Source organism: Somniosus microcephalus, chromosome 9 (assembly GCF_052327205.1).
Source record: "Somniosus microcephalus isolate GS21.2 chromosome 9, FLI_Smic_1.0, whole genome shotgun sequence".
NCBI classification, from domain to species: Eukaryota; Metazoa; Chordata; class Chondrichthyes; order Squaliformes; family Somniosidae; genus Somniosus; species Somniosus microcephalus.
In genome coordinates this window covers 18,013,389-18,038,589 of record NC_140995.1, presented here as the reverse complement: position 1 = coordinate 18,038,589, position 25,201 = coordinate 18,013,389, and the positions used below count along the sequence as shown (strand labels likewise).

Sequence of the window (25,201 nt, the reverse complement as noted above, 5' to 3'; positions counted from 1 at the left end):
ACGAGCAGTGTGTTCGGCGGCTGCGATTCCGAAGGGAGGTGGTCACAGAGATCTGCCACCTGCTTGGCGGTGATCTGCAGCCACATCTGAGGAGCAGGACGTCTCTGTCGGTGGCAGTGAAGGTGACGGTGGCTCTCAACTTCTATGCCACCAGCTCCTTCCAATCCGCTACTGGGGACATTTCTAACATCTCACAGTTCGCCGTGCATTGCTGCATCCGCCAGGTGACCAATGCCCTTTTCAAAAGGAGATGTCAGTTCATCTCCTTCTCCATGGCCCTTGCCAAGCAGCAACAGCGTGCAATGGGCTTTGCAGCATTCGCGGGCTTCCCCATGGTGCAGGGCGCCATTGGCTGCACGCATGTGGCTTTGCGGGCACCTCTGGAGAATTCCGAGGATTACCGCAACCGGAAGGGCTACCATTCGCTCAACGTCCAGCTGGTGTGTGACCACAGGCAGCTCATCCTAGCTGTCAATGCCCGCTTTCCAGGCAGCAGCCACGATGCCTTCATCCTGCGCCAGACTTCTGTGGCAGACATGTTCCAGGCCCAGCCTCACCCACGAGGATGGCTTCTCGGGGACAAAAGCTATCCTTTGTGTACCTGGCTGATGACCCCGGTCCGTGCGCCCAGCACACCTGCTGAAGAGGGATACAACGACAGCCATCAAGTGACCAGGAACATCATTGCGCAAACAATCGGTGTCCTGAAGCAACGGTTCCGCTGTCTGGATCGTTCCGGTGGAGCCCGACAATATTCACCAGAGCGAGTTTCCCATTTCGTGGTCGTGTGCTGCATGCTCCACAACCTGGCTATCCGCAGGACTCAGCCACTGCCACCAGAGATTGGAGGACCACCTGAGGAGGAGGAGGAGGAGGAGGACCAGCACAGGAGGGAGGCAGAAAGTGCAAGGGCCGCCCGTCGCCGGCTTATTGAACGTCGGTTCTAGGCCCCCTCTCAGGGAATGGCTTGTGCCAATGTCAGCAGATGAATGTAGCCGCTCCACAAGCCCTCAGCCGAGCAGGGCAACCAGGACTTGCCAAAAAAAACATGCACAGTGCGATTTAAGAACATTCATTTATTGCAAACCTCTGCCCTTCCCACATTACAACCTCATGCTGAGAAGCCCCCTCCAAAAACACAAAACTAACAGACTCGGCCTTACAAAAACAAAGAAAGACACCAGTCTCGGCCTTACAAAAACAAAGAAAGACACCAGTCTCGGCCTTACAAAAACAAAGAAAGACACCAGTCTCGGCCTTACAAAAACAAAGAAAGACACCAGTCTCGGCCTTACAAAAACACAACTACACCAGTCTCGGCCTTTCAACAACCACAAAGCATTTGTGCAGACCTTCTACATTTTGCCCTGCGAGGGCGATGCCTTTCGCGTCCTTGCCTGGCCCCTGCCCGCCCTGCAGCTCCTCCTCAATGGGAGCCCAGTGGCTGCAGCAAGGCTGGGGGAAGGCTGCTGAGGGTCAGATGGCGAGACGGCAGATGCCCTTGGGGGTCGGCCTGCACCAGCTCTGGCCCTGGAGGGGCCGGCTGCTGACTGCTCCAACTCTGCTTGGGCGGCAGCAGTCTGTCCAGCGGCTCGTGGCAGCTGCAATGGCGGAGTGGCAGTGTTGGCTGCAGGAATGGTGCCAACCTGACAGATCGCAGGTGCTCGCTGGTCGCCTGATACATTGGCACTCGCACGGGCCAGCACTGCAGCATGCGCAGCAAACAGCTGACGAACAGACTGCTGGGCTGCTGCTGCGCGGCGAGTGCCCTGGCGATGCCTGGCTGATCCAGCGAGGGTGGCAGCAGTTAGTGCCCGTGTGGCCCTGGTCTGTGACTGCATGACAACAGCCAGTGAATGGATGGCACGACTGAGCACTTGGCTCGAAGCCGCCTGTGCTGCCGCGAAGCCCTGTAGACTCCTGGCCTGTGCTGCTCCAAATTGCTGCACACTCCTTGACAAAGACTCAATGGAGTCAGGCATCCTCGCCACTGCAGCCATGAGCTCATTGTGCCTGCGCTCAGCCTGGACGGCCATTTCCTCCAGGAGCCGCACCTCCTCTGCGCTCACCGTCGCAGGACTGGAGGCCGCACTCACCCTCTGGGGAGAAGTCCGCCGAGCTTCCCCACCCCTCCCGCATTGCTGCAGCCCGCTGGGCCCCGGAGCTTCACTCTCATCCGACCCTTCCCCCCGGCTCCCCTCCAGGGAAGACGTGTCCCCTTCATCGCCATGGGCTGGCGCAGCTGAGGGTGGCACTGATGGGCCGGCTTCCTCTTCCTCCTCCTCGAATTCGGAATCGCTGACAGTGGCAGCTTGAGGGCCCGCCTCCTCACCTGGCGATTCACCATCTGAAAGCAGGAAGGCACAAGAGTAGCTTTAGAGTGAGGACAGGGCAGCAGCGAGGGAGGCATGAGTGCTGCCATGCACTGCATTGGTCGGACAGTGGCAAAGGATGCTGATCTGAGGCGCAAGTGGAAAGAGAGAGGTCAAAAAGGTGATGCCCTTACCATTGGTACCCAGAACAGGGTCGGCATCTCCACTGGCGACGGGGCCAATCAGCTGGCCTGCCATAATGCGCTCCACACGCTGGTCGAGGTCGGAGAGCTCTTTGACGTCAGGACGGCCTCCCCCGGTCTCACTTAGTTTCCGCCGGTTGTGCGCCACCTTGGCCTGCAAGAGAAAGGACGGCCTCTAAGTACAGTGTGAAGCCCTGATCTTGTCTGCACTGCCTCCCATGGTTGAATAGCTTGTACAGTGTGAAGCCCTGATCTTGTCTGCACTGCCTCCCATGGTTGAATAGCTTGTACAGTGTGAAGCCCTGATCTTGTCTGCAATGCCTCCCATGGTGGAATAGCTTGTACAGTGTGTAAAGTGCTGAATGTGCAAGTGATTTTCATGACAGTCCCATAGTTGCTGGATGAGGGCTGGCCATTAGGGCTTTCAGGCCCCTTTGCCCATAAACTGAGGTGCACATGCAGGGATGAGGAGGACACTGGAAAGGGTACTCACCCTGACAACCCGAGTGAGGTCGTTGAACTTTTTCCGGCATTGCACAGGAGTCCTGGCAACCACGCTGTTGGAAGACACCCTGTTTGGGACCTCCCTCCAGGCTTTCCGGTAGGCGCTGGGCAGCGGCCTCCTGCCACCTTCTGGGAACAGAACATGGCGCCTGCGCTCCACTCCGCCAACCAGCACCCTCAGGTCACCGTCGCTGAAGCGCTGCGCTCTCTCCCTGGCCTTCTCCATAGCCCTGGGCGTTGTGCAGATGAAGCAGAAGTGGTCAGGCCTAGGTTGAGGGCTGCAGTGTGCAGGGCGTGGTAGGCAAACAAATCCACCCTCCTCCTTTAAGAGCTGACCGGCGCCAGAGTGTCTGCCGTCAATCAACAACTCACCGCACCTGCGCTGCACCCGGCCTCGGGGGTATCGCTCAGCACCGCCGGCTTAGCGCCTAAAGATAGTCGTGCATCGCCTGTTTTAGCGCAGCAGCAACCTCTTGGGGTGATGCGACTGAATATCGGCGAAGGTGGCGCGACTTTGCGCCGGGCGCAAACTTTAGCGGCCACCCGACTTTAGCTCCCCAAACGTGGCTATACTGAATTTCTAGGCCTAAGGACCTAATCACTTCAAGAGAAGCATTGGCTTACTACAACCCATCACTACCGATAAGATTGGCGTGTGATGCGTCTCCCTACGGCATTGGGGCGGTACTGTCACATAAATTCCTTGATGGTTCTGAGAGGCCGATAGCTTTTGCGTCACACTCGTTAACTTCAGCCGAGCGTAACTACGCCCAGATTGACAGAGAGGCCCTCAGCCTGGTGTGGGGGGTGAAGAAGTTCAATCACTACCTGCACGGTCTGAAATTTACTCTACTAACTGATCATCAACCTCTCGTCTCCATTTTCAACCCTCAGAAGGGCGTACCGACAATGACGGCACAACGGCTACAGAGGTGATCCCTTTTCCTAGGGGCACACCAATATGACATCGAGTACAAAGGAACTAAACAGCATGGGAATGCTGATGGATTGTCGCGCCTACCGTTGCCGACGGTGGAAGAAGAACTGGCAGTGGATCCAGTGGAGTTATTCCACTCGACTATTGTCGAATGTCTCCCTGTGACGAATGCAAACATAGAAAAGGAAACACGAAATGACCCGACACTCTCCTGGGTCTATGATTTAACGGTGAAGGGATGGCCAGCACATGGCGAACCACTGCTGCCAGCATTCTCGCCGAGAAGAGAACAGCTGTCAGTGTGCAGAGGAACCTTGATGTGTGGATCCAGAGTAGTAATTCCACCCAAATTGAAGGATAGAGTGCTCAATGAGCTTCATGAGGGTCATCTGGGAGGGGTAAAAATGAAGAACTTAGCCAGAGCGTTTGTGTGGTGGCCGGGAATCGATAGAGAAAACGAAGAGATGACCAAGAGCTGTACAGGATGCCAGAAGGTCCAAAACACCCCACCACAAGCCCCTCTACATCCATGGGAGTGGCCCTCATCTCCATGGCAAAGGGTGCACATTGATTTTGCTGGTCCCTTTATGGACTCGATGTTTTTAATTGCGGTGGATGCACATTCAAAGTGGCCAGAGGTAATAAAAATGTCCTCAACCGCCACAGAAAAAACTATCACAGTCTTACGAACCATATTCGCCAGGAATGGGCTGCCTGAACAGATTTGCTCTGACAATGGACCACAGTTTGTGTCTGAAGAGTTCCGGAGGTTCTTAAAGAACAATGGTGTTAAGCATTACACATCCGCCCCATATCATCCAGCCACTAATGGATTGGCCGAGAGGTTTGTTCAAACATTCAAGAAGGCTATCAAGGCAATGTGTAATGAAGATATACCCCTACAACACAAGGTGGATAACTTCTTGTTTGCCTACCGGAATGCGACACATGCGGTTACCAACCAAACTCCAGCCATGATGTTCTTCAATCGAAGACTACGATGCCGCTTGGATTTGGTTAAGCCAAACGTCCGAAGAGATGTGGAGAACAGGCAGTTTCAGAATATGAATGAAAGGCCGACCAGGAGTTTTAAGATAGGTCAATCAGTTTTGGCCCAGGACTACCGCACAGAGAAATGGCAGCCAGGAACGATCTGTACACGGCAAGGACCTCTAATGTATACTGTGGACGTTGGAGAGAGCATTGTAAGACGCCATGCTGACCAGATTCTAGAGTCACTGGAAAACGTCAACTCCACACCACAATCTGATACACCTGGCGATGAAACCGAAGTACCAATTGCACCTACCGCAGAATCGGTGATATTGGAAGCAGACAAATCAAACAACGACATTGATCCTGACTCAACCTTGCCAGAAGAACCTGATATCCCAAAGAGGCGTTATCCAGACAGAATCAGGAAGCCTCCTCAAAGACTGAACTTATAATTGCTTAACTTCAAGCAATGTATCTAGCAACCGTAATTGTAATTGTAATTAGTTATTATTTAGTTGTTAAATGAATGTTATGTACTGTTTATCTAAAAGGGGAGGAATTGTTGTGTCTGTCCCTTTAAGGGAATAACTGGTCTCAGACTGCAGTACCGGCAGTGACCACCCCTGTATAAAAGGTCCTAGCAGGCTTCTGTAGTTTCAGTTTCCAGGTTGTCTCCATTCAGTAAAGACTTGTTAAACCAACTCCTGCATTCCGTGTCCCCATTAACACACGGATATAATAATTAGAAAATCTTATAGTTGACCAAGCTAGCTATTGATAATTGGATGGTGTTAGCATTACATTTTGACATTACATTTTGGAAATCCATGCTCTCCGTGTTCACTCACCCACTTACTTTTTCTGAATTGGAAAAAAATGTGACAAATGCATGCTCCCTATGGCAAGTTGTCCAGTGAATAAGACAATAATATAAGACCAGGAAGGCCTCCGGTTCAATCCCCAGTCGGGACCCAGTTCACTGACCTTAATCAGCCAGAGTTTCTGCTTCTGATTTTATTCGGTGGCCCTGCACATGGAGTGCACATGCTGTGATGCTCCCAGCAGTGAAATAGTCTGCTGACACTCCCTGTCGAAGCTTACACATGAATAATGGTCACTTGGGTGAGGTACCAGAGGGTGATCAATGCCTGTGGAACTTTACTCCAGCAAGGAGTCAGCATCTTCAGGAGAGGAGTGGGGAGGATAAAACCGACTGGAAAAGTAGATCACTACAAAGTGATAAGTGCCAGATAAACATAGATACCTGATGTCAACCTACTCTGCTCTTTGTCCACTGATCTCAGTAGCTCGAAGCACATTTACACTACCAGTTTTAGCCTACCTTCTATTTTTCTCCCTCACTTTACTTTTTATTTGTTCATGGGATTGCAAGGCCAGCATTTATTGCCATTTTTTTCAACCTAGCTTCTCATGTTTCCATCTACGTACCACTCTTTCAGAAGAGTAGGGAGGCCAAACCCATAAATATTTCTGCAGATGGCATCTACCTTACTTATTGGTCATCTAGCCCTTAAAGAAGAATTCCAAACAGATTTGGCTTACATTTTGTGCTAAACGCCTAAGGTACTAAACAAACTTTAAAGACTTGGCTTGCTCCATTATCTCACCTCAGAATGAAAACCCAAAAGGGTGGAGAGAGACATTGAATAAGGTCATCTCCAATAAGCCTATTGGGTGCGACACTCATTTTCAATTCCATAGCAAATAGCCAGGGTTTCTAAAGGTAGGGTCTGCAACACTGTGGCAAGCATTGCATTTAGTTTCTGTCATTTCCTATTTCCCTCTATAACCTAAGATAGGGTGACAGATTGTCCATTGTGATATTTAATTTTATTCTACACAGTTTTGCTCCTTAATGGCTTTGTAGCTAAAAGTAGTCCCTGGTCTGTTGCTGAGCAGTACACACCAAAAGAGCCTAGGCATGATCTCCATACTGCACTGAGTGTCGGCTGAGGAAGTGGTGAAGACACTACCACTGGTCTCAGTGTCCCTAGGCTAGGGAGAGGGGGAAAAATCTGCCTGTAGTCCCAATCCCGATCCTTCCTTGTGCTGGAAAATGCACCTATCACAGTGTCAGGTGAGGAAGGGATTAAGCTCGGCTGTGATGTCCACGTATAGTCAATGAGTTGGCTGACACTCCCTATATAGGAGTAGGATTTAAATGTGAGAGATGTACGGGTGGGCTTCCTTCATCCTTGATCTTCCTGAAACCTGAGTCAGTGCCTTCAGGTGGGAATGGGAGAAAATTGCAGAAAGAATCTATTTCACATGGCTTATAACAAACTGAAGTACGTGTTTGTTATAATCAAATATCTGAGGCAAGATTAAGGCAATCAATACATTGGAAAATCCAATTAATTAGACAAGAGGTATTGTAGTGGAAATCTTGACCAGGACTAAATTAAGGAGAATCATAAGTGATCTATTCAGGCCTAATATTAACAAGGTGGTAGGAACAAGGGCAGCAAACCATAGAATTTATATTAGGAAAGGGCTTGGGTCTGATTATCAAGACTCTGAAAGAGCAATTCAAAAAGAAAGAACAAATATTTGGCCAAACAAGTGGAAGACCATGGTACCAAAAATTGGAGGATGTGCATCTTAGCGTAACTGCTGAGATGTGCCCACCCTGAACCACTGTTGCTGATGTTACCTAAGCTTCATGGGGTTGGTGGGTGTTTCTGCATTTGACATGGCCACAGCGGGCTGGCTGTACATCTGGGGTGACTCCCCCGCCCCCATCAACGTTGCAGGAAAGTGCGGCATAAATAATACCAACCCCAATCCCCAATAACACAATGATGCATTTTAACATGTCATATTATGAGCCGTATTTTCCGATGCCTACGGGTGGGTACAGGCTATGTACACACCCGTAGGGACATCGGAAATGCCGGTTTCAGACATGCACATCCTCTTGACAGATCCTCCGCCTGCCCTGGAGAAGGGCCTCTGCGGGGGGAGAGTTCCGCTTTCTGGAGACCCTTCGCCCGCTGAGAACCCTTAGAAATCTTACGCCTGGTAAAAGCAGGAGTAAGGCTTGCTTTTACCAGCATAAGAGTTGAAAAAAAGTAAAAAAACAAATTTTTTCATTCATTTATAATTTTAAAACACTTTTTAAAAAGGTAAGTTTATTTTTAACCCTGGTAATTATGTTTTTCAAAAAATTAAATTTTTGTTTAAAATATTTAATTTATTGTAATTTTAACTCATTTTAGAAAACGTGATGGTTTTTTAAACATTTATTTAATATTTTACTGTGTTTTTGGAGTGAGCTCCATTCATATATTTGACAGGTCTATCTGTCAAGTGTATGAAGGGAGATTCCCTTCTCCTATTGTCTCCCCATAGCCCACGTGATCCCAGGGACGCTTGCGAACCGCCCGCGCCTCTGGGATACGTTGGGCCTGCGCATTTCCAGCTCGGAGAGGCCCAGGAGCGGAAGTGTCCGGACCTCAGGAGCCCTCAGGTAAGAGCGTAGATTTTTTCCAGATTGGAGGCCTCTGCTCGCAGGAAGCCTCCGATCGGAAAGTACGGGCTTATGTGTTTGTAAATATAACAGATATTGCCAAACTAAAGACAGCGTCACTTTAACAGGAGACCATAAATAGGTTTTTGCATGTTCAGTATAGAGAATTTATGTTCACAGTTTACAGTATTTGAACCACAAGTGACTCCAACAACTTGATCAGTGAGTTTTGAAGCAATGAGCTAAATGTAGGGGTTGAGATATAGCAAACTTTCCAATAGGTCAGTTGGTGGAACAATTGATTTTTTTCTAAAATGTTAACTTATTTTCTTCCAATATTTTAATTATTGCAGCTGTTTTCAATACAGGATGATGAAGTAAGGGCTTCCTGAGTATAACTAGGAAATTACCATGCGATTGTAATTGTGAATTAATACTGGAAAATCCTTCCCCCAGTCTATAAAAAAAATCCTGATGTTATCGGCAAAGGGATGACTAGCAGAGAGAGAGTGCCTAGAAATTATTGTGGATTAGAGCTGGCAATTTTTGCCTTTAAGCCGGGATGCTTGTTATCGCAGTATACACCATGTCAATCAAACTTGTAATATTGCAGGCATGAATTGGGAGTCAAGCCTTTTATTTAAAAGAGCAAAAGGGACAGCAGAAAGTACTTGCCAGATGTATAATAATTAGTTTAAAAATTGGGTACGGTCTGTTATAAATCTCATCATCAAGAAACTACTTATGAAATAACGCTGGACGGCCAGCTGGTGGGGCCATCCAAGGAGTATAAATACTCGGGCGTGGACCCCAGCTTTCCAGGGACATTTTGTAAGACAAGGAGCTAGTGAGATACAACTAGACTTCCATGTTCTGAAGTAAGTTAATTAAAGCCTTGCTTTATGCTCAAACCAAGTGCATAGTGAGTTTTATTACATCACGGTCTCCCTCTACCTGTAGCCCAGAACAGCTCCTGTCATTAAGAGGGGAGCTGACACTGGCGTGGAGTGCCTGAGCCAGGAAATCTAGTACCGATCGAGTACACAGTGGCATCACTTCCTCCTACCCTTGGCAGCACCTCCAGCAGCTCCAGCAGCACCTATATTTCTTAAGGAGGCTGAAGGGATGTAATCTGTCACCCCTGATCCTCTCTAACTTTTACCGCTGCACTATAGAGAGCATCCTGACAAACTGTATCACAGTATGGTATGGCAGCTGTAGCTACTATGACCAGAAAGCCCTGCAGCGGGTAGTCAAAACTGCCCAACGCATTACCGGCACCCAGCTACCGACCATAGAGCACATATACCAGAAACGCTGTCTACGGAGGTCACGGTCCTTCATCAAAGACCCTACCCACCCCAGCCACAGTCTGTTCGCCCTCCTACCATCTGGGAGACGCTACAGATGCATTCGCACCCGTACGACCAGATTTAGAAACAGCTTCTTTCCCAGGGCTGTCACCCTACTGAACTCCACAAATAAACTCTAAAGCCTGCACATCTGCCAATGCACTTTATTATGGTCATATTTATGTTAATATACTACAAGCCAAATGTATGTTGAATGTTTAAATGTCTTAATCCAAATGTACACTCTCGGGAGCCGTAAGCCTACATTTCGTTGTACTGCACTTGTGCACTAACAATGACAATAAAAGTTGATTTGATTTGATTTGATTTTGATTTGATTCTAAGTGAAAACATTCTAAATACAACTTAGTAGCTGGAAGCATGGTGTGAGAACCACAATGCTAATTCCTAAATAAGTAGGAATTCTTCGAGAATGAATCATTTGATTACAATTTTTTTTTAAAGGACCCGTATGCTCAGGATTTAGCCCATTTTTTTTTGTGCATTCTCTTTTAGAGGTAATCCCAGGTGGGGAGCCTCAAACACTGCTCTAGCACGGTGGCTTCCTCCAGGTTATGAGGATGGATTCAGCCAGCCTAAAGGATGGAATGCTGAACACTCGTACAGAGGCTTTAAGTTACCTCTTGTGAGTACTTTACTTTTCAACAAGCTCTTCTCTCAGTTCATTGATCCAGAAATTAAAATGTTTCCCTTTTAAAGGAGCAGTGTCCTATTTCGAGGGATGGTGCCGGAATTGTAAAGTAGCACCTTCATGCACTTACCCGGCATTATCTAAAATGGAGATTGCCTGTACATATGCTGTACTATTTGCATTAGTACTAATTTGAAGTGTTTCAACAATGTCATTTTAGTATAGAGGCTTCTAAATAGTGAACACTTAAAATAGTGTTAATGAAAAGTTAACGGCAGACTCTCTTGGATGTTGTTGGACTGTTTACTTGCTCAATGAAATTGTGAGTTCCAAGCCAGGAATACTCAGGGGGAGAAATTGGGTTGATTTGCGCCTCTCGTTAGCGCCCCTGGGTGGCGTTAAATCCCTTTGTGCCCGGGCGCGAAATTCAGCGACAGGATCAGGGGGCGTTTTTGCAACGGTGGCGGCGCTGCTTAAAGGGGCAGGTGTCGGGCGGACATTTGTTTTTGTCCGACTGCCAGTGCCCGCCCCCTTCCTATTTTTTTCTTGGGGTGCCGGCCGTGATCGCTGGTCCAGCAAGCACACTAAGCCCCTCCCCTTTAATCAGGTGAGGGAGGCCTGCAATGACGCGGCGCTACATGCTGACACGCGTGGCGCTGTTGCATGTAGCGCCGCGATCTTCAGTTGTAGCGCCCCAAGAAGGAGGTGGAGCGCTTCCAGTAGTGCTCCACCTGCTGCTTGGGGTGCTACTGCTCAATTTCCAGTGGAGGGGCGCCCCGGCGACGTTAACGCCCCAAAAGAGGCGCCACCCAATTTTTCCCCCTTAATTTCAGTCCCCACATTAAATGATAGTTCTTCTTGTGATTTCAATCCCCCAATTCCCTTCTGTCAGTAATGGTCAGTGTGCTGGTTGGTTACATTATACAAAGTGGTTAAAGCTTCATTTTAATGCACATTGTGCGACGCTCTGTCTTCCATAGCCAGAAGCGCGTGGATAAGCAGTGTAAGTCAGACCTGACGGCTATCCATTGCTCTCAATGGGTACCAATATCCACCAGTACCATTTGTACAATAATGCCCTTAGAATCCAGTGTTGTGACCTTTTGGTTGATTTCAAATGGATACAGATTAAAATGTTATTTCTGATTGAAAAACCAAGGTGAAGGGCTAAGCCAAATAGTGCAGGACAATACCAACATTGAAAAGATTAAAAGAGAAGGTAGCAAGTAATGATTCGGCGACACCAAAGTTGTTTATTAAAGGCCTGAAGATTGAACTGTGGTGGAAAGTTGAAGGAGGTAAAGAGTTCCACTCTTTCCTGGTGCTGGGGAAAAATGAATTAGAATAGGCAACTAGGCAATGAGTTCAATTTCAATTAAGTGGAAATAATCAGAGGATGAATAGCAGCACAGCATATTTGAAGGACCAAGAGAGAAAAGTGCAGAGAAGCACTGACGATAAAATAGGGATAGGCAAGAAAGGTTGCAACAGGGAGGGAGAGTTTGAAACTAGAGGTGAAAGAGGGATCACCCAATGAACAATAAGCTTTGTCTTGTATCCTGTCCAGGAATGCAGGAGAGGAGCTAGAAGAGCCTCCTCAGATCTGTGGATAGTCCTGGATACACTTAGGTTTTTTTTAGAGAATTAAAAATTGAACAGTTTGGCAGGAAAATGTAGATTGAGCTTCTTGGAAATAGCTTTAACAATGGAGGAGATGTGGGAGTTGCATTTGAGAGCAGAAGAAATAGTGAGGTTAAGAATGTTGATAGATGAAGGACAATGGATGGAACCTTCATAGCTAAAACGGTGTAGCTTTTCATTAAACATGGAAGAGACATAAAGAAACTGTGCCTTTGAAGAATTTAAAGAAACAAGATTATCTTTAGCCTTTCAAGGGTCATAGTGGGAACCTGGACATAGTGATTCAATTTTTATACTACAAGAGAATTGAAAGTTATGAGCACTGAGTTCTTGCTGTCTGCTATATTTGGAAATGATGGTCACTGCAAGGCATATAATCTTTAGAGGAAGGCTTTTGAAATTTAAGGAGAAACGGGACCACTAGGACTTTGGTGCTGTTTCATAAAATTGGGATTCAAAGGGTGTAAAAAATATCAATTTAGAGTACGGTAATCATTGAAGAAGATTGTCCAAGATTCATTATTTAAACAGTTAAAATGCTTTTAGCAAAGGTTACATTTGAGAGAATGGGCAGAGACAACCTTTGAGAAATGTTGACATGTACGACCTTTTATTCTTAGTGACCATGGCAACCCAGGGTACTACGCAAGATATAGAGGACAAGCTCTGTAGGTCATATCTGAAATAATTCAACAACTGAAAGAAAAGAACCTTTCTGGAGTGAAATGAAAATTTGATGTAGTCAATTGTTCAGCTTTATTAGTTTCTCGACTGATCTTTACGACTGAACATACTATGTGCTAGGCATTTCATTTATATATCAATAAAACAATAGACTTCTATTTTTCATGTTTGAAATTTGTTCCAATGGCTGTGAATTATTAAGCCAGCTTAATTTACAAGACTTCTAGCAATAAGAGGGCAGAATCCTAGGATTTAATGGCTTTTAGTCATAAAACACAGTTGAATTGACATTGACAACTCATCTTCTCTAATCTACGCAATTTTTACAGCTCCTGGTGAAGGCCATTGTCGTTATCAGCAGTTGCTATGCCTAATTTCTTAAACTGATCTAACAGCACACAGGGATAATTACTTATTACTCTCGTCAGCAGAGAAAAAATACAAAAGTAAAACACATGAAAGGAAACTAAGTGAAATGGTTGACTTGTTATTGTCATGAGAAAATCACTGCCCCGGATACTGTGAGCGTATTTCCACTTGTAAAGATTATACAGCAAGTATTTATGATTTTGCCGATATTGACAGCAAGTTCAGAATGGGTTTTGTTTGTGTTTTAACTTGAGAAAGTACTTTTTTATTATTTATTTCACGGGATGTGGGCGTCGCTGGCAAGGCCAGCCTTTATTGCCATCCCTAATTGCCCTTGAGAAGGTGGTGGTCCGTTGCAGTCCGTGTGGTGAAGGTGCTCCCACAGTGCTGTTAGGGAGAGAGTTAGGGAGGGAGTTCCAGGATTTTGACAGAGCAACAATGAAGGGACGGCGATATATTTCCAAATCAGGATGGTGTGTGACTTGGAGGGGAACTTGCAGGTGATGGTGTTCCCATGCGCCTGCTGCCCTTGTCCTTCTAGGTGGTAGAGGTCGTGGGTTTGGGATGTGCTGTCGAAGAAGCCTTGGCAAGTTGCTGGAGTGTATCTTATAGATGATACACACTGCAGACATGGTGCGCCAGTGGTGGAGGGAATTAAAGTTTAAGGTGGTAGATGGGATGACAATCAAGTGGGCTGCTTTGTCCTGGATGGTGTCGAGGTTCTTGAGTGTTTTTGGAGCTGCACTCATCCAAACAAGTAGAGAGTATTCCATCAAACTCCTGACTTGTACCGTGTAGATGATGGAAAGGCTTTGGGGAGTCAGGAGGTGAGACACTTGCCACAGAATACCCAGCCTCTGACCTGCTCTTGTAGCCGCAGTAATTATGTGGCTGGTCCAGTTAAGTTCCTGGTCAATGGTGACCCCTAGGATGTTGATGGTGGGGGCTTTGAAAATGGTAATGCCATTGAATGTCAAAGGGAGGTGGTTAGACCTTTTCTTGTTGGAGATAGTCATTGCCTGGCACTTGTGTGGCACAAATGTTACTTACTGCTTATCAGCCCAAGCCTGAATGTCATCCAGGTCTTGCTGCACGTGGACATGGACTGATTCATTATCTGAGGAGTTGCGAATGGCACTGAACACTGTGGAGTCATCAGCGAACATCCCCACTTCTGACCTTATGTTGGAGAGTAGGTCATTGAGGAAGCAGCTGAAGATGGTTGGGCCTAGGACACTGCCCTGAGGAACTCCGGCAGCAAAATCCTGGGGCTGAGATGATTGACCTCCAACAACCACAACCATCTTCCTTTGTGTTAGATATGACTCTAGTCAGTGGACAGTTTTCTCTCTGATTCGCATTGACTTCAGTTTACTAGGGCTCCTTGATGACACACTCGATCAAATGCTGCCTGGATGTCAAGGGCAGTCACTCTCACCTCACCTCTGGAATTCAGCTCTTTTGTCCATGTTTGGGCCAAGGCTGTAATGAGGTCGGGAGTCGAGTGGTCCTGATGGAACCCAAACTGAGCATCAGTGAGCAGGTTATTAGTGAATAACTGTCACTTGATAGCATTGTCGACGACACCTTCCATCGCTTTGCTGATGATTGAGAGTAGACTGAATGGGTTGTAATTGGCCGGATTGGATTTGTCCTGCTTTTTGTGGACAGGACATACCTGGGCAGTTTTCCACTTTGTCAGGTAGACGCCATTGTTGCAGCTGTACTGGAACAGCTTGGCTAGAGACGCGGCTAGTTCTGGAGCACAAGTCTTCAGCACGACAGCTGTTGTTGGGGCACATGTCCTTTGCTGTATCCAGTGCACTCCGCCGTTTCTTAATATCACGTGGAGTGAATCGATTTGGCGAAGACTGGCTTCTGTGATGGTGGGGACCTCAGCAGGAGGTCAAGATGAATCATCCACTCGGCACCTCTTGCTGAAGATGGTTGCAAACACTTCAGCCTTGTCTTTTGCACTCACGTGCTGGGCTCCGCCATCATTGAGGATGGAGATGTTCATGGAGCCTCCTCCTCCCATTAGTTGTTTAATGGTTCACCACCATTCACGACTGGATGCGGCAGGACTTCAGAGCTTTGATCTGATCCATTGGTTCGCTCTGTTTATAGCATGCTACCTCGGCTGTTTAGCATGCATGTAGTCCTGTGTTGTAGCGTCACCAGGTTGGCACCTCACAACAAATCAAGCAAACGTTAAGCAAATAAATAGCATAACAATCATCAGCACTTGTAAACTGTCTGTCTGGCTCTCTCGGGGAAGACTATTAACATTTTGCAGAAAATATCCAGATCTTATTAGTCTGTATAAAGAATTGGTCTTTGGCTGAGGATGCTAATATGTAAATTAACAGAACAAGCCACCTGTAATGTTGTGTGCTTCTTCAGACAAGAGTTGATTTAGAATGACTGCTATAATTGTACATCACTACCTACATGAAGCTTTGTGCCGTGCAAGAGATTTGTAAGACACTTTCTGATTTACCTTGGGTTTTCAGCACATCCAGCAGCAGCTTTATGCACTGGGAGCACAGATCAGGAAGTTAAGCACCCAACGGTCAATTGACCTATCGCTGAGATACCTGGAGCAGCTCTTTACCACTTTCCCAACTGAACAGTCTTCAAGAGGCTGCAGCAAGGCCACCGGAAATCGATGTCTTTGCTATTTTTACCGAACTTCCTACAGCAGTGTCCTTCTCAGTGCACCAACTAGGTTCCAGTCTACAAGGTCACATTTATTTAACGGTGCAAAGCATTTGCATGTGTGGCAGTGAGCAAGGTGCCACCTTCAGAACCTTTGCACACAAATGAGCAATAGGATATTACTGATGCAAAATACTATAAAAATGACATCTGGCATCTTGAGTTTTATTATATTATTTGATATAGGCAGTAACCACAAGGGGAGAAAAATCCCGTTGCTTTGCGCCTCCCGTTAGCACCCTGGGGCGCAAAGCAACTGGCGCCCGGACACGGCGATGTTTGTGCCGCTCGCGAAATTGACCAGACATTTTGCGGCAGTGATAAACACTACCGCCATGATCTCCTGCGCCCGCAGATCGTGATGTCAGTCAAGCGTGCAACGCCCCGTTAGTGCCCCGGACTGGAAATTGAGTGGCGCCCCCTGCCTTACCGCCTGCCGCTAGCAACGACAGGTTGAGGGGAGCGTTTTGCAGTCGGGAAGGGACTGGGGGAGCGCTATTTAAAAGCGACCGCTTCCTGCCTTTTTTTGTCGGCGACATTTTTGCACCACGCATTCTGAGAGAGAGAGAGAGAGAGAGAGAGACTTCTGGAGAGATTCAACGCTGTGTGAAGGAGTTTTGGGTACTGAGCAGCACTTTGCAGGTTCAACAGAAAATGCTGGAAAAACTCAGAGATTTCTCTCCACGGATGTTGCCTGGCCTGCTGAGTTTTTCCAGCATTTTCTGTTGTTATTTCGGATTTCCAGCATCTGCAGTATTTTGCTATCATACTTTGCAGGTTCATTTTGATTTGACCTTCCTTGTATCGATTTAGAAGAGACTATGGGGGCTGCACTCTGCGCTCTTTCCCTGGGTCTCTCCATTGTTCTTTCCAGCAGATTTGATGTACAGGTCTCTCCAGGCCGAGATTCAAGGCTGCAATGAGCAGGGTGTGGATGGAGAGCAAGATCGACCCTCCCCTTTAAGAACTGGCCGGCGCCAGTGTGTCTGTGCTCCATTGCTGACTGACATCACCTGAGCTTCGCCAGCACTCTGAGGTAGCGCCTCGCTCCTCAGCGTTAGTGCCTTAAGAGCGTGTGTAGCACCTGATTTAGCGCTCCAATCACCTCCAGGGGCGATAGAAGCCAAGTTTGCAGTCAGAGGCAATAATTAGCGCCAGGCGCCAAACTTTGCGCATGGCCGATAATTGCGCCCCAAACGGGGCGATACCGAATTTCTCTCCCAAGGTGTTTTAGAGATCCTATTACAGCTGTATATGTGAATACAGTTCCCTGATACTTATCAGGCTTAATAACTCCTCCAGGTCAATTCTATCCAATTATGTCATCAGCACTCACAAGCTAAGTAGTTAGTCGTTGTGAAATTAAAGGGGAACCTCATTATTGGGAAAGTATTTTCAAATATAAGGGCCTAGAAATTCGGTATGGCCCCGCCAGGTCTTTTGCGCCCGAAATTTTGCGCTCGCCAGGATTCCCGTAGCGCCCGCCTAAAATTCAGTTGCGACAGGCCAAGACGGCGGCGGGCGCTATTGCAGGGTTTGGCCGCCTCGCTAGGGGCGATGAATGTCACTTTCAGGCGTCCAGCTGCCGCTGCGGCACCCGATGCGGTGCGGCAGGCTGGGGTACTGCAGGCCTCCTCCTTCTCTTAAGGAGGAGCTGCCTGCAGCCGTCAGATCGCCGGTGGATTCCCCCGGCAAATGAGCCCGGCACCACGGAGAAGTGCCGGGCTCGCGGGACTCAGACATCAATGCCGCGGGGGGGTGGTGCAGGAGTCCGGGGAGGGAGGTGCGGGCAGGCGGCCGCCGGGAAAGCGGCCGGCCGCCGCTCCACCTTTATGCGCCGGCCTTTCGGAGCTGCAAGACCCCGTTTCACAAACGCTGTTTGCGGCTGCCACGGGCGAGGCGGCCGCAACTGAATTTGGCCATCGGGCCGGAATAGCATTGCAACCGGGGCGCTGCGCACACCGATGACGTCATCGGTGCCGGCGCGGCGCTACCAGCTAACGCCGATGTTAGGGTCCGTCTGAATTTCGGGCGATAAAAAACTTCAGGCGCAAACCACTTTATAGCCAATAAGTGGGCGCAAACGCAACTGAATTTCTAGGCCAAGGTACTTCCCCAACTTGATATATCAGGGGGAATTTTAACCCCCAAGAATGGGTGGGTTGGGAGTGGGTGGGAAGTTAAAAAATTTTAATTTTCAATCGGAACCCGGCTCCAACGCGTCCACGTCCGGGTTTAACGTAGACGTATTTGCATGCCAGTGAGAAATCTACTCACCAAAGTCAAGGATTTAATTATTCCAGGAGGGCAGGTAGTTATTGGTGCAATTAACAACAACAACTTGTATTTATATAGCGCCTTTAACATAGTAAAATGTCCCAAGGCGCTTCACAGGAGTATTTTAAGACAAAAAATTTGACACCGATCCACATAAGGATAACTTAGGGCAGATGACCAAAAGCTTGGTCAAAGAGGTAGGTTTTAAGGAGCGTCTGAAAGAAGGAAAGAGAGGTGACGAGGCGGACAGGTTTAGGCAGGGAATTCCAGCGCTTAGGGCCCAGGCAACAGAAAGCACGGCCACCAAAGGTTGAGCGATTATAATCAGGGATGCTTAAGAGGGCAGAATTAGAGGAGTGCAGATATCTCGGGGTTTGTGGGGCTGGAGGAGATTACAGAGATAGGGAGGGGCGAGGCCATGGAGGGATTTGAAAACAAGAATCAGAATTTCGAAATCGAGGCACTGCTTAACCGGGAGCCAATGTAGGTCAGCGAGCACAGGGGTGATTGGCAAATGGGACTTGGTGCGAGTTAGGACACGGGCAGCCGAGTTTTGGATGACCTCAAGTTTACGTAGGGTGGAATGTGGGAGGCCAGCCAGGAGTGCGTTGGAATAGTCAAGTCTAGAGGTAACAAAGGCATGGATGAGGGTTTCAGCAGCAGATGAGCTGAGGCAAGGGCGGAGACGGGCTATGTTCCGGAAGTGGAAATAGGCAGTCTTTGTTATGCTGCGGATATGTGGTCTGAAGCTCATTTCAGTGTCAAATATGACACCAAGGTTGTGAACAGTGTGGTTCAGCCTCAGACAGATGTTAGGGAGAGGGATGGAGTCAGTGACTGGGGAACGGAGTTTGTGGCGGGGACCGAAAACAATGGCTTCGGTCTTTCCAGTATTTAATTGGAGAAAATTTTTGCTCATCCAGAACTGTAAATCGGACAAGCAGCCTGACAATTTAGAGACCGTGGAGGGGTCGAGAGAAGTGGTGGTGAGGTAGAGCTGGGTGTCGTCAGCGTACATGTGGAAACTGACGCTGTGTTTTCGGATGATGTCGCCAAGGAGCAGCATGTAGATGAGAAGTAGGAGGGAGCCAAGGATAGATCCTTAGGAGATGTTAATGAGGTCTTTGCAAGTTGCTTTTAACTTTGCTCCAAATTTAACGTTTGCAGCACAGGTTCCTGGAGCTCAGGTAACTGACCAGGGAAACAGAGATGATATTGAGCAGCAGTTCAGGTGGGTATGTAAGGGGGGCATCTTTTAACTGGTTTATGGTAATTTACCTGGCCAGCAGCCTTTGCCTCTGAGCTCTGACCAATTCCAACCTTTTACCTGGTTTACAGTAATTCACCTGGTCAGCAGCCTTTTGCTGCTGCACTCTAAACCAATTTACAAACAGCGGTTTCGAATCGCTACCCCTCCTTCAGTTCTGAGTGGAGGAACTTATAATTAATGATATTAAAACGGACAAGTGGTTTGGATGAGAGAAAAATCAAGTTTTATTACCTAAATAAACTACAATCAAAAGAATAAACTATACCACACAAACACAGTAATTACAGTAAAACTATATAACAGGGGGTTGCAGATGGCGAAAATGAGGGATAAAATGGCTCCAATGTTACTTAAACAATCTTAGCAATTACCCTAAAATCACCACCCCCTAACTCTTGCTAGGTTGCCTTGCCGAGGAGTCAGAACACCCTGCTCACCTCTGGTCCCAGGAAGTAAAGAGAGAGATAGCTTCTCAGCAGCTATCTTATATACCTGGTGAGCTCCTGCCGTTTTGCCTTGCAAGGGCTGTGTGCAAAATTCCCACCCAAAGGGTCCAATACACAAGAGAAAGCTGTGATTGGCTAACTCAGAGTGGTTGGACTGGGTTAATGTGTCTTCCGGAGCTCCCTGGGCTGAAACAAAAGGGAAATACAACTGCTCTATTGTCCAGAATGCTAGGTGATTTAAACCCATTCAGTTCTTAAACGGTTCCCATTCAAGATCCAAAAGTCTGTTCTGCAGTTTAGATGTATCCACTCGATATACAAACAAATGCTAATAGCATTCAATTGCTTTGTAAACAAAGCATTGTCCTGTGGTCATCTGGAACCACAATTGATTGACAGTCTTGAGTGCTTAGCAAACAAAGTTCCTTTGTTCATGCTGGCAGTTTCAAGCACTCGACCTTAGAGTCAACATTGTAGAACGTTTTGTAAACAGGCATTGATTGTCCTGCTGCAGGGGGGGTGGGGACACCCCTTTGATTGGCAGCTCCATTGAACCTTACTTCCAGACACAGAAAGCTGCTTTCCAAGTCCTTTGTCTTCGGCCATGTGGTGTGACAGCCATTTTTATCCCTGGAAATTTAAAAGCACAACGCCTAGGGATTCTTTAATCAAAAAAAAAAAATCTTCAGAACTGTAAATTATTGCGAATTCTTACAGGTATTTAAATTGTCATTGTCCCATCTGAATAAAAGCTCATTTATTGCAGCTGGTGTCTCAGTTCGCTCTGGCAAACGTTTGGCAGAGGGTGCTTGTGTGGATACAGCTTTTTTCAACCTTGGAGCCTTTCAAACTGACAAGATCAGGATGGGAGGCACGTTGGATGTGTTTGACAGCACATTAGAAGATGAAGATCATCACCATCCACAGTAGGGATGACGTGCTGTGGTGAGATCACCACAGCACGGGATGGAAGTGCACGGAAGGGAGGTGCACGGGAGAGAAATGCACGGGAGGGAGGTGCACGGGAGGGAGGTGCACGGGAGGGAGGTGCACGGGAGGGAGGTGCACGGGAGGGAGGTGCACGGGAGGGAGGTGCACGGGAGGGAGGTGCACGGGAGAGAGGTGCACGGGAGAGGGGCCGAGGTTGCCTGAGGCACTACCCACATCACAGGGTTTATAGACAGACGCTCAGCATCATTAACCTGTCGGAAGAGCAGTGCTTCCACAGGCTGAGGTTGTTACGTTAGTTGGTGGCAGAGAGCTGCAGCCTGCTAGAGGAAGACCTCCTACCTGGTGTTACCAGTGGCTGTGAAAGTGACCACCGCCCTCAACGTTTTTGCCTCAGGATCCTACCTGAGCCCGACCAGAGACATATCCAGGATCTCCCAGTTGGCTGCATATAAATGCGTAAGGATGGATTGTTTTCCAGGGCTGGCAATTATGTAACTTTCCCCTGTAATGACAATAGCCAGAATGAGCAGGCACTCGGATTCGGCTCTCTGGCTGGATTCAGGGTGCCATCAACTGTACACACATGGCAATCCGAGCACCACCACAGGAACCCGGAGTTTTTATAAACCACAAGGGACATTTGTCCATCAATGCACAGCTGGTGTGCCACCACAAGAAGAGGCTCATGCAGGTGTGCGCCAGATTCCATGGCAGCTGTCTTGAGGGCTTCATACTGCGGCAGTCCAACGTTCCAGATCTTTTCCTTCCAGGAAGCAGGCTTGAGGGCTGGCTCGTAGGAGACAAGGGATACCGCCTTCAAACTTGGCTCATGACACCTGTGTGGAACCCCACCAATGCGGCGCAGGAGTGCCACAACGAGAGCCACATGACCACCAGTTGTCATAGAGCAAACCATCGGAATGTCGAAGATGCACTTCAGGTGCCTCGGTAGGTTTGGAGGCACCCTTCAACTCTCCAACGAGAGCCTCTAGATTAATAGTGGCGTGCTGCGTCCTGCACAACATTGCGCAGCAGAGAAGATTAAAGAGGAGGACGAAGGGGCTCATCACTCATCTTTGGATCAGCAGAACATGGAGGACCAGGAGGAGGAGGAGGAGGATGAAGATGGGGCACCCATTGCCAGACCAGCCACTTACATTGCTGCCCGGGACACCAGGGGTGCCTTAACATTGCGAAGGTTCACCTAGTATGAAACATAAGAAATTAAATCCTGTGATCCGCTGTATACCACCAGGACCACCGTCCCCACTCCCCACTTTACATTAAACAGTCCTTCAACCACTCATCCACCCATTGTACATCCACCCAATGGGTCCCGGCATGTATTGACATTCATCATGAAACAAGTGAAAGGTCGAGCTGGCACTCAGGATGCACTAATGGGCAAGATGAGGAAGTAGCGCTGGTCAATACATTTTATGTGGCATTATAAAAAAAGGAAACTTAACAACTTAACATTTTTTCAAAAACTCATGTGCATACCCTTGGTGAATTATAATTTCTTGCACTTACGCTTCCTACCGCTTCTATGTGGTGCATCCCATGTGTCTTCAGCAGAGGTAGATTTAGGCTGCTCAGATCCCTGTCCTGACTGCTGAGATGCTTTTGGCCTATGTCTTCTGGGTTTCGGAACCCCTGAAGGCCCCGCCAAAAAATTCTCCACCTGCTGGAGGCAGCATGTCAGGTAATGGCTGCGGGTGGGGGACGGGGGTCGGGGGGGAGTAGGGCTGGGGGCAATGGGTGAGAAGTGGGAGCACTTTGAGTGGACTTCCCACATCCATGTCCCATTTCGCCATCAATCCCTCTCCTGTGCCAGCGCCGCATCAATCCTACCACTCTGCTGCAGACCACCTTGGTGGAGATCAGTGACGCATTGTAAGGCCACACATACGGTATCTGTCATCCTGTTTCAGGCAGCAGACAAGCTGGGATCCAAAGTCTGTATGCCTGTGGTCATAGCCTGCATGGACTCATTTGAGAGCCTTGCTTGAAGCCTCGTGGTGGCGGTGTCTCTCTCCATGGCAGACATTCTCGCAATTCCCTGCCACCAATGCCCTCCACGGCCTCCTCCATCCTCTCCGCTATTGTGGAGAATATGCGTGGCACGTAGGTCAGTACCTGGTTAATTTACAGATGCACCTCTAGCATTCTCCTTCGCAACAATATCCCCCAGGGTTCAGCACCTGTGTTGAGCTGAGCAGAGTCTGGAGTGGATTGCGCGCCCCCCCCCCCACCGCCGCGGAAACTCCACAGCTGTCCCTGCCAACAGTTTCTGCTCGTCCACACTTGTGAGGTGTGAATCACCAGGTAAAAACCCAACTAACTCTCTAAGCTGACCCACCAAAGCCCGAGTTTTCCACTGGTGCATGGCTGTAGGTCCTGTGGTGGTGCACCCTCAGAAGCAATGAGGTCCTCTGCGAAATCGAGCTCATGGATGTCATGCAACACTTGCTGTACGCGTGAAGGTGCTGGAAGACAAAAGAAAGGGGTCTGATTCAGTCGTGGCAAAGTCACAATTTTGACAATCACCATACTCGGCCTTCTCATAGTTCAGTCATAGATATATGTAATTCTGTTACCAGCAATCTGCAAGCTCCCTGTCTCTCCATCTCTGACTGAGAGGGGTGCAGATGTACCACTTATTTCCAGGGCGTCCTCCTCTGCATCAGTTAGCTGGACTATTTATGGTGGCCTACCTCCAGTCCTGTCCCTCTCCCTTGCATTTTGTGTTCTCTTCTCCTACAAGGGGTGAAAAAACAGACGTGTGAGTGAATGAAGGTGAGGTATTCATTTGAAGGATGCAGTGCATTTGGTGAGGGTAACTAGCAGACAGATGCATCACATGGCATAAGGATGGGGTGAGTGGCAATGATGGATGGATAAATGGGGAGGTGAGGAAGTGCATTGAGAGCGAAAGCTGGGTGCTGCTGAAAGTTGAGTGGGTGTAAGGAGTGATGTAATGGAGTACGCTTGGCAAGACAGAATGAAAGGGCATGGCTTAAATCAGAGGATGTAGTTGAATCAGCAAGTGTACTCACATTTCCTGACCTGGTTAGGTCATTAAACGGCTTTCTGCACTGCATCCATGACCTGGGCATGATAGTCTTGCTGCTCACCTCCTCAGCTACCTCCAACCATGCCTTCTTGGTGAGAGCCACAGGTTTCTTCCTCCCATTGCTGGGGAAAGGTGTGTCCTTCCTGCTCCTGCTCCTGCTCCTGAATGCACCAGCAGTAGTTCCAGCAATGCATCATTGAATCTGGGTGCTGCTCTTGCTCTATGTCCACCATCCATGCTGAACACCTCCAATTTCCATTTGTGCACTGTCTCTTTAAATCTTCATATAGATTGGACAAATCAAATTGGCAAAGGTAGCCTTGAGGACGAGTTCATAGAGTGCACTTGAGATGTTTTCTTAGAGCAAAACATTGTGGAACCAATCAGGGAGCAGGCTATTTTAGATCTGGTATTGTGTAATGAGATAGGATTAATTAATGATCTCATAGTAAAGGATCCTCTGGGGAAGAGTGATCATAGCATGTTAGAATTTCAAATTCAGTTTGAGGGTGAGAAACGTGGGTCTCAAACTAGTGTCCTGAACTTCAATAAAGGCAATTACAAAGGTATGAAGACAGAGTTGGCTAAAGTGGACTGGGAAAATAGATTAAAGGGTAAGACGGTAGATAAGCAGTGGCAGACATTTAAGGAGATATTTCTTAACTCTCAGCAAGGATATATTCCAGTGAGAAAGAAAGACTCTAAGAGAAGGATGAACCATCCATGGCTAACTAAGGAAGTTAAGGGTGGTATGAAATTGAAAACAAAGGCATACAATGTTGTGAAGATTAGTGTAAGAAGTCACACAACACCAGGTTATAGTCCAACAGTTTTATTTGACTATAACCTGGTGTTGTGTGACTTCTTACATTTGTCCACCCCAGTCCAACTCTGGCATCTCCACACCGTGAAGATTAGTGGTAAGCCAGAGGATTGGGAAATTTTTAGAAACCAGCAAAGGATGACTAAAGAAATAATAAAGAGGGAGAAGATAGATTATGAGAGTAAACTAGCAAGAAATATAAAAACAAACAGTAAGAGCTTCTACAGGTATATAAAAAGGAAGAGAGTAGCTAAAGTAAACATTGGTCCCTTAGAAAATGAGACTGGGGAATTAATAATGGGAAACAGGGAAATGGCAGAGACTTTGAACAAATATTTTGTATCGGTCTTCATGGTAGAAGACACTAAAAGCATCCCAATAATAATAGATATTCAAGGGGCTATATGGAGGGAGGAACTTAAAACAATCACTATCACTAGAGAAAAAGTACTAGGCAAACTAATGGGACTAAGATGGACAAGTCCCCTGGACCTGATGGC

The 25,201-nt window shown here is 47.8% G+C and overlaps 1 protein-coding gene across 1 annotated transcript in view; it reads left to right on the top strand.

Moving 5' to 3' along the window:
• tpo (thyroid peroxidase) overlaps nt 1–25,201 on the top strand; it is a 180,453-nt gene that overhangs the window by 29,867 nt on the left and 125,385 nt on the right. Inside the window, exon 6 of the mRNA XM_085996420.1 lies at nt 10,311–10,440. Coding sequence (XP_085852546.1) covers nt 10,311–10,440 — 130 coding nt within the window. The remainder of the gene's footprint in view (nt 1–10,310; nt 10,441–25,201) is intronic.